This window comes from Montipora foliosa, chromosome 10, assembly GCF_036669935.1.
Source record: "Montipora foliosa isolate CH-2021 chromosome 10, ASM3666993v2, whole genome shotgun sequence".
In the NCBI taxonomy this organism is placed as follows: Eukaryota; Metazoa; Cnidaria; class Anthozoa; order Scleractinia; family Acroporidae; genus Montipora; species Montipora foliosa.
In genome coordinates this window covers 23,423,297-23,433,179 of record NC_090878.1, presented here as the reverse complement: position 1 = coordinate 23,433,179, position 9,883 = coordinate 23,423,297, and the positions used below count along the sequence as shown (strand labels likewise).

At 38.1% G+C, this 9,883-nt stretch overlaps 1 protein-coding gene across 1 annotated transcript in view; it reads left to right on the top strand.

The window, feature by feature from the left end:
* The first annotated feature begins 713 nt into the window (after positions 1-713).
* The window catches only part of LOC137973019 (zinc finger FYVE domain-containing protein 9-like), a 25,467-nt gene continuing 16,297 nt past the window's right edge, over positions 714-9,883 (top strand). The window contains exons 1-7 of the mRNA XM_068819726.1: positions 714-853; positions 1,545-1,612; positions 3,282-4,837; positions 5,830-5,929; positions 6,844-7,044; positions 9,161-9,382; positions 9,852-9,883. The exon at positions 9,852-9,883 is cut by the window's right edge and continues 22 nt beyond it. Of these exons, the coding sequence (XP_068675827.1) occupies positions 1,546-1,612; positions 3,282-4,837; positions 5,830-5,929; positions 6,844-7,044; positions 9,161-9,382; positions 9,852-9,883 (2,178 nt within the window). The 5' untranslated portion in view covers positions 714-853; position 1,545. The remainder of the gene's footprint in view (positions 854-1,544; positions 1,613-3,281; positions 4,838-5,829; positions 5,930-6,843; positions 7,045-9,160; positions 9,383-9,851) is intronic.

The window sequence follows — 9,883 nt, the reverse complement described above, 5'->3', positions numbered from 1 at the left end:
AGCATAATTTAAAAAAACGGTGGCATAATTTGGAAAAAGGAGCATAATGTTAGCATAATTTGGCCAAAAAAAAGCAATGCTACTAGCATAATATGCCACTTTTACTAGCATAATCTATAAATGCCTACCCACAGGAGCCTGATGACCAATTACAAGAAATTAAGATGACGTCATAGGGTCATCAAACCGGGACTGCCTTTGTTTTTTGACCTAATTCGCGGGAAGGGCTAGTCTAAAAGTAAACCTACTTGTGAAAACGCCGTTTCACAGACGCTGTATGGAAGTTGCACGCTCGAGATAGGCTCCTGATAGACCGCCATTTATGAATAAGGTCTATAAGGGTATATTTTGTTTAAAGATCCACTAAAATGCCATTAGCATTACAATGACTTTCGACCCCATTGCAGGTTAATTAAATGTTCCCCTGTGTGCACCAGAGAAATCTACGCATTACCCCAGCCCCCTCAAACCTACCAAAATACGCACAGGATACTCTACGCACAAAGACACCACTTAGCAGGGGAGTGACAGGCAAAACTTTTACGACACGAAAAAAATAAAATAAAATAAAATAAAATAAATTATAAAACTAAGAAATATTACACATTTTCCGACTGGGATTTACCGTCCAAATAAGTTTACATTAGGGAGTCATTCACAACGCCAAAACTAGGGACGATAACAACCGCTGAATGAATGTTTTTGTATCTCGTCGCTTATCTCGTCATCAAAAGTCCCAAAATAATGTTGTTTTTTTTCTTAACTGTTGATGTTTTTCTGCAGTACAATTTAACGTTCGCTGATTAAGCTATGTGAAACGAAATGATCGAAGGTCTTGTCTGTTACTTGCAAGGTAGGTCGTGAATCCGCAGTCATGTTAATCGTTTGGCTGATTATAAGCTGCAATAAAGGACAGGTCAGTTTTCACAGATCACTCGTTACAAAATTTTACCTTTAATTTACTAATGCTATACTTGAGCTTCATTAGGCCTAACAACGATGTTTAGACCTAAGGTTAGCCATAATTATGTTTCAGAAGAGGTAAAACAATGACCTTTAACGAGTGACCTGTGTTTTAAACCTGCTGTGCGATCGCGATGCAATTATCAGATCATCGTCAAATTTATTTTGCTCTTATTTGCCATCCACCGAATAAAAGAACTCATTGTTTCAATAAACAATGTTTTGGCATACCAAAAGTGACTGACCGTCACGCGAAATTGTCGCGTTCACGGATTGGTTTATGAAATTGATCATATCACTTTCGAAGCATTGTTATTAATATGTATTTAAATATGTATAATTGCAAGCCATTAAAATAATTATGAATAAGCTTAAGTGAAAGCTGGTCTGTAAAAATAACCTCGTCGAAATAAACTGAAGATTGCCAGGCTCTGTAATGCTTTTGTTGGATACTCCTAAAACAGAATAGAAGTGTACTAAGAGTTTTGGGTTACCGAGTTTTGTGTATTATATGTACTGTCTCATAATAATTATTATTTGAAATGTATATATAATTTACGAAGTTGATATTTGTTTGATAGCATGGCAAGTCCATTTGTTCCAGTGGATTTAGACAAGCTGTTGGATGAATTTGAGGAGACGGAAGAAGGTGAACATATTTGTTTGTGATGCTAGGTGTAATATTCGTAATTATGTTGCAGTGAAAAAAAAATTGGGTTAAAGGGAATCTCCACTGAGTCACAAAGATAAGTTTATCCCACAGAACGTAATTATTGTTTACAATCAAAACGATTTGAGTGTTTTTCAATGAAATTGCTTGTATCAGAAATAAATGAATTTCAGAATCCCTTGTTTTTGTTTTCAAATTTCCCGGGTGCTACCATCTTTAATAATAATAATGTGTAATGGTCTATTGTTTCAAAACAAAAGCTCTTTGTGTCAGAACAATAGGGAAAACGTAACATGTCACAGTTATTCAAGATGGCGGCGCCCGGGAAATTTGAAAGTGAAACTTAAGTGATTCTAAATTTCCCTTTTTTCCTGATACAAACACTTCTTTGAAAAAAAAGTTGTCAAGCAAATTTGATTGCATGGAAGAAAAAAGGAGACCTGCAATGCCTGGGCGAAATATATATAACTATCAGTGAGTGAGTAATAATGAATGAATGATGATGGCGATGATATTAACATTATCAAGGCAAAGAATGTACTTGTTATGGAAGTGAATAATTTTGAAAAAATTAAAATTATATATTAAATAGTTGAAAATCACTGATTATTTAACAAATGGTAAACGGCTCAGCGTGCACTATATAGTTATGGTGCACGCGGGAGGTTGCTAAGCACGAGAGAAGTATAAGAGTCGCTCTAGGCGATAGCCGAGAGCTTCTTGAGTGCTTAGCAAGCGCCCAAGTGCACCATAAATCAATAGTGCACGCTGAGCCGTTTACCATTTTGTTTTATAACAGAATCGTTAACACCACTCCTGCTTGTTTTGCATGTATTGCATAAATCAAGTTTGGTCAATAGTCGATGTCAACACAACTTTGCTTTCTAAAGACAACTATGAATTAACAAGACAAAATGATCAACAAACAGTTTTCCCAGTCAAAAATTTATTGGAATCAACAATAATTTGCTCTTAGGAGAGAGAACATTTCAATTTTCTTGCGAGGGTTGACACAAACACGCTGTCTTTGCACATGCTTTGCCTCTGTTGAAAGAGATCAACCTATCGCAAACAGTGAGACTTTACCAAGCCAAAAATTAAGCGACGTTACACTATTTCAGCTCAAATGGCCGATGAAATAAATCTCAAACAGAAAATCAACATCCCAAAACACCATTTACATGTACCTTCCTGTAGCATCTTCCCTGGTCTCATAAAATCCATTTCAATTCCGCGATTCGGCTTCAATATTTGAGCAGAGTTCAGATTGTGTTTTGGAAATCAAACACGAAACCCTCTTTTGTTGCTTTAAGACCTTCAATGCTCCTTTTCCACTGCTGATTAATCTTTAGGGCTATATCTTTCTATTTTGAGCTCTTTAGAGGTTCACCCCTATTCTACGAGGAGGAAAATATGTCTTGGAAAATTAGGAATGATGCGCTGGTGAAGGCATTTTCTTGTTTCTACAGTCTCGGAAAGTTAGATCGCTTGTCAGTTGTCGTCAGCGAGTGTGCACACATGGGCAAATAGTAAATGACCATTTGGCCAATCAGAACGCACGTTTTATCCAAGTTATGTTATAAAAGTTTATTGAGAGGCTTTTACATGCTGCATTAATGTTGAGTACAGTTGCCCTTTTCTGTTTCAGAAACAAAGCCAGAACAACCAGTCTTACCTGATGCAGGAAATATTGCAAGTAGAAAGCAGCTGGCAAAGCAGAGCTTTCAAGTATCATTTCCTAGTATTGAGGAAGAGGTTTTTTCTGACCAAAGATCTGATGGACATCGTTTAGATGACAGAACTAGCAGTGATAGCGACAGTGATAGCATAAGTGGAGTGATAAAAGAGGCAGAAGCAATCACAAATCAGAGGGATTGTTTTCAGGCACAAAGTACACCAGGTGTCATTGACAATATTTCAGGCAAACTAAAAGAAAATGTTACAGTGGACGACACAGACTTCACACCGACTTCAAATGCTAATAGTATGTGGAGCACAATTGAGGGAAGTAATTCTGAGGATGTTGCCGTGAATGAAGGAAAGAATGCGAAGGAAGTAGCACATGCACAGTGGCTAGAAGAGGAATCGGCTGAAGCGGCAAATAGCGTTGTGGCTGGTGGCTTATCTGATGTTGATTTCAACAATTTTGCATCCAAGAAGGTGGCCTACTCTGCGGAAACTAGCTGTCCAAGTGATGTGACAGCATCAAGTTTAGAGGAATCATGCAATGGGAGTGGTGTGACTGGTGCTGCAAGTCACACAGATGGAGAAAGACACAAGTCTAGTGAGGAGAAAATTGGGCCAGTGGAATCTACTTTTGATGCTGGCCAGTTGCAGGATTCCGGGTTACAAGTCGTAGATTCAGATGTCAGAACTAGTGATCCTGAAATATCTAATGACTTGGTGGGAGGTGTCACTTTTGCAGCACTCAGTTGTGATAGTCAAAGAGGAAGTGTAGATTTTATGAAGAATGTGCCTAGTTTGCTGGAAAACCAGGCAATTTTTGATCCCAGAATCAGCGATGGTGGTCATCAAGACTCTGGGATATCAGATATCTCAGAGGCAGTCCATTTAAGTGATTTGTCTCTTGAAGTGGCTTCTGATACAACAAACGCATGGCCTAATAATAGTATGGTCCTTGTCAGTGATAGTTCACTTTCTCGGGTGCATGAAGCTGATTCTTCAAATCTTGAAAGTTATGTGCAACCCGCAGTGCCATCACAGGACCAAGCGGATTCTGCCCTTAACGAAGCTGGTTCATGGATATCTAATATTCCAGAAGATGTTGATGATAGCCTGCATCACATGGAGGCCAATGATGCCAGCGATAGCGAAACACAGGTCTCTAGAGACCACCAAGTTGACATGAGATATGACTTGTCTCCAAGTGGTCCTGACTATGGTGAACCCGCTTCAGAGTTCAATCACATAGACACAGAAGCAATTGATGGAAATGAAGGATCCATACCACTTCCAAATGAATCAGATTATGAACAGTCACCTCCTGGGTTACAAGAACCAGGCTTGACCATTGCAATGGATTCTCAAGGCTCCCTAGAAGCTAGACGCATCACCTCAGGGGAAGCAAACCTCGGAAAGGTGCCACCAATTTGGGTGCCAGATTCAGTAGCAACCCATTGTATGAACTGTGGCGTGAAATTCAGTGTTATTAAGAGAAGGCATCATTGCAGAGCCTGTGGAAAGGTAATGACAGCAGTTTGTTACACATGTATGCAGTAATTAATTAACAACCATTCACCAATTGAAAGTGGAGGTGGCTGGTGGTGGATGTTTACCGAGCCGCAAAGTGAGATATCAATTAGCTCAAAAAGATGAATTGATTTTAATTAATTCATTTATTCCTGAAATAATTACAATATTTTCGGGTGCAAATCCAGTGCAAGTTGCGCGGAGGCGAATAGCAAAGGATACTTGGAGTTTGAGTTAAGCCAATCAGAGCACTCCTTCAATGCTATCCACTGTTGAATTAGTAATTAAACTAAACAATTATAATTGTTTGCTGAATGTCATTTAAACCACTTGAAAATTATGGCCTTGCCTATTATAATATTGAGATATCAATTAGCACAAAAAGATGAATTGATTTAATTCATTTATTCCTGAAATAATTTCAATATTTTTGGGTGCAATTCCAGTTCAAGTTGCTTGGAGGCGAATAGCAAAGGATACTTGGAGTTTAAGTTAAACCAATCAGAGCACTCCTTCAATGCTATCCACTGTTGAATTAGTAATTAAACTAAATACAATTATAATTGTCTGCTGAATGTCATTAAAACCACTTGAAAATTATGGCCTTGCCTATTACAATATTGAACTGTTTCCCACCTTGGCAAATGGTATTTAAATCTTTCTGAATAATAATTATCTTAATTAGCTGGAATGCGACAATACACTGTAACATGCTGGCATTATTTAATTATCATGTAAAATGTCAAAGTAATCAAATTGTTGCTGCAGGATCTGTTTTCAATTGTTATAATTGAGAAAGGAGTTAATGTCTTAGTACATGACTAGCTACTGTAGCACCATAGAAAATATCAATGTTTTGTTTTGCCTCAAGTCTTGCTGTTGCCCATTACTTGCAAGTGTCTAGAGCTAGAAATGTCAAGACTCAAGAAAAAACTGGTAGCCAACTGGTAGAGAATTGACAATATGCATTGGTACTTAATTTACAGGCTCTGTGCTCGTCATGCTGTAACATGAAGTTTATGTTACCATACATGGACAACAGAGAGGGCAGAGTTTGTCAAGTATGTTGCAATGCCTTGCTAAGAGGTAACTAAAAAGTAACTTTGATTTTGAAAATGTTATGTGCTGTATAAGAACTGTAACCGAGCTTGGTGTAGGACATCCTGGAAACATGCAAGCATGGCCACTTCAACCCTTGAAAGAACAAGTCAATAGGGCTCTAATTGTTGATTGTTTTTGTGAGTTAAACAAACCATGCCATAAACTGAACATCAAGCTGAGGGAGTAAGAGGGTTTGAGATTCAGGTAGTATGAAAAACGTTCCCAATAAGTTAATAGCAGATGGCACTTTTCAAGAAGGAGGTTGTAGTTTTCTTGGATAGAAATGTGTTTACAATAAAAGCAATGTCCAGACATACAACACTTTATTGTTCATAATCTTGTTGCCGAATGGGAAACCAAGAAACCTTTTTTGCTGAGTAAGTCTGAAGGACAATATACTTCTTGGTCTGTCCTTCCTGTGACATGTCATAGTACTGTTGTGTTCCAGGTTGTTACGATTCTGGATTATTACTTTCACTTGACTGTACGTTTCCTCAACGAAGGTTCTTTAAAATCGGATTTTTGTGCTTTTATCTTTTCCACGATCCAGCTGTTTCGTTCTCTTGACTATTACAAGTGTGTCGATCTTTAGTTATTATAACTAAATTAAATAATACTATACAATATTCTTCTCTTGACTATTACAAGTGCGTGTTTAGTTAATATATTAACTTAAATACTATACAAAGTTCTGTGTTCCTAATGAGTATTATTCTGAAACCTCCACTTTAATAACAAGTACTAGCAGCAGTAAATAATTGTACTTGAAAGCTTTTAACTAAAGACTACCATGGCAGCAAAGGTTTTTGTGCTGTTTTAATCAAATTCCTTGCCTATTTTATGGCTGTCTATAAAATCTTTGCGGTAACTTGTTTTTCTTCTCTGGTTTTGTATTTCAGCGGAAGCATTGATGCATGTTACTGAAACTCAATCCATTGAAAACCTCACAGCAGGGTATGACAATCCAACAGAAGACTTGACGCTGGACCATATGCATGATGTAGAGGTGGACGAATTGGTACCTGTTGACCCAGAGGAGGAAATAACGGAAGCTGCTGAAGCTGTTGGAGATGACAGCTCAGCGGCTTTTGCAACAGCAGGTATAATGTGACGTGAAATGAAATATCACAGTAGTTAGATTAGAGAGGCCCTGTAGAGTTTTAGGGCCGCATGCAAACTGGGCAATATAAGTATGGGCTTATTTTTCTGATTTTGTGACATGACTCAGGGTGTCCAAATCTGTAAAATGAACTGCTTAAATTTTCTTGCATTCCCTTGAGTAGAATTTTTTTAAAATTGGCTCAGCTCTAACCACATACAGTTCCTATCAAATACCTTATATCTGTTAGAATCTGTCAAAGCTAATCGAATATATTTAGAAAATGAAAATTTACAGAATATTGGCAAAAACATCTGAATGACCTTGTCATGACTAATTGTACCACTTAATAATGTCAGGCAATATAATTTCCATAATGTGGCAGGGAAAAAATTCAGCGAAGAAAAGTATAAAATGTTTATATTAAGGAATTTAGGTCAAAGATATCTGCCTGTCATTAGATGTGATGTTGCCATGGTAATGGCCATAATTCAAAAATTGACACTCAAAAAAATAAGCCTTATTATTTTCAATTGGTACTCATAATGGGAAATCTCTAATGGGAAAACTTTAAGAGAAATTAACTAGATTTCCTTTGTAAACTTGTGCCCTATAAATAGGGTATTTGCAAGTACTCTAGGGAGCCACCTTAACACGACTTATAAAAAGCAGTTGCAAGCAAGTCTGAGAAAATCCAGACTTGAATAGTATGCACAAACCCATGCATGTGCGATTGCGCTGCTCTCCTCTGCCAACTGACATGGCAGCTGGTCAATTGTATCTAAAAATAATCTTGACCTAATCAAGACAATTAAACATATAAACGTTTCAAATTTGTGGATTAATTAGAGTGAAGGTAAGAAGGAACTTGTAAGATAATATGATTGGGCTTGCAAGCTACATCTAATGTTATAACTGTTACTGTACAGCAAGAAAGTGCAAGGTTGAATGTGGAAGTACCTACCTGTGTACACAAAGCAAGGAGCAAGATTTGCTCTGCCTCTTAACTCATTGACACCTTAAACACCCTAGAATGCTGCTAGTTGACGAGTAAAATGGTCTGGCATTAGACTGATTAAAATCTGTTAAGTCTCACAATGGCCTCATGGTTAGTGTGCTTGACTCCAGATTGAGTGGTCCAGGTTCGCGCCCTGTGCTGGCTTGTTTGTATTGTGTTCTTGGGCAAGACACTTTACTCCCAAGGTGCTTCTCTCCACCCAGGTGCATAAATAGTACCGGCGAATTTAATGCCGGGGGTAAACCTGCGATGGACTGGCATCCCACCCAGGGGGGAGTAGAAATACTCCTAGTTGCTTCATGCTACAGAAACCGGGATAAGCTCTGGCCTAATGGGCCACTTGGCTCGTAAGCAGACTTTACCTTTTTACCTTTAAGTCTCACTCTGAGGTGTCTATGGTTTAACCCATTGACTCCCAGGGGTTCCCCATTAATGAGTAAAATCGTCTGGCGTTAGACAGAGTAAAATACTAAATCTGGCCGGTTTAGGCCGGTTTGGATGTCAAAGGGTAAATGGAGGGGATACGGTTTTTGACTGGTTAAAACCTCAAATGCCCCAGGAAACCCCAAGTTTATGAGTAAAATCATTTGGCATTAGATGAAAATCTGTTAAGTCCCACTTCCAGGAGTCAATGGGTTAAACTTGCTAATGTGCTTCAGATGACTGTTAGTTTTGTGGGAGTCATTGGGAAGACGAAGTTTATTTCTTTACTTCTTACGAACAACACTTGAAATGATGAATGTACTGTACAAGCTTGCACTAGTCTGTGAATTTTTCATTTTATGCACACAAGGGCCATTTTTAACAGAAGTTGAACTAATCGAGGAGCTCAGTACATTGCATTATGACGTGAAAGAACAAGGTCATTATGATATTTACTTCTTTTGAGAATCAAAACACACTGGAAAAGCACACCTAATGTCAAAGTCAAGCAGACCATGCCATACCCTCTAAACTGACCATTCATAGCAGGCGTACCATCTAAAAGATAATAATAATAATAATAATAATAATAATAATAATAATAATTATTATTATTAGTATTATTAGTATTATTATTATTAGTATTGTTATTATTATTACATTTTCTGTTCTGTAGGTGTCGATCAGACTTCAGAGGATACTGTTCCAGGTCTTCCGCTGCTACAGCTCCCAGTTCTTCCTTCTCCAGATGTGCTTGGTACACCATTATCAACACCTACATCGCCTGCTCTGTCAGATGACAGTGACTGTCTTTTTCGATTAGATGTTGATAATGTGCGTTCTTTGTTGCCGCAAGACACAACTGCTCTGCCCCCTGTTTTAAGGGTTGTGAATGAAGGTATGCACCACACTGGTAGTGGTATTATCATGCATGTTAAATCATGCATGCAAAATCAATAACTGTGTTAAAGTCAGACTAGCATATTTTATCATTCTGGTTGACTTTGAATACACAGCTTCTTTGCAGAGGGGCATAGCCACTTTCATGGTTCATTCACTGAAGGGAAACAGTGATTATGTATTTATAAGTTTCTTCTTTCAGGGCAGGGTGATGGAGTTTGACTCTGGTGGTGATCAGTGCAGTCTCCTTTAACAGAACTGCTGTTTGTGACCAGCATTTGGACACCTTGAGTGGAAATCATCCTCAGAAGACGACTTCTGGTGCGGTCATCAAAATGTCTGACACCAACAACATCCCTTCTTTAAGACTACACTCACCCAGACGATTCATTTCTCTGAAGGGTTGCATGATTATGTACCATTGAATTCCACAGTAATGTTACGTAACAGTTGTGTTTTTCTTTTAGAGGTGTCTATACATGAGAGGCCTGATCCAGCT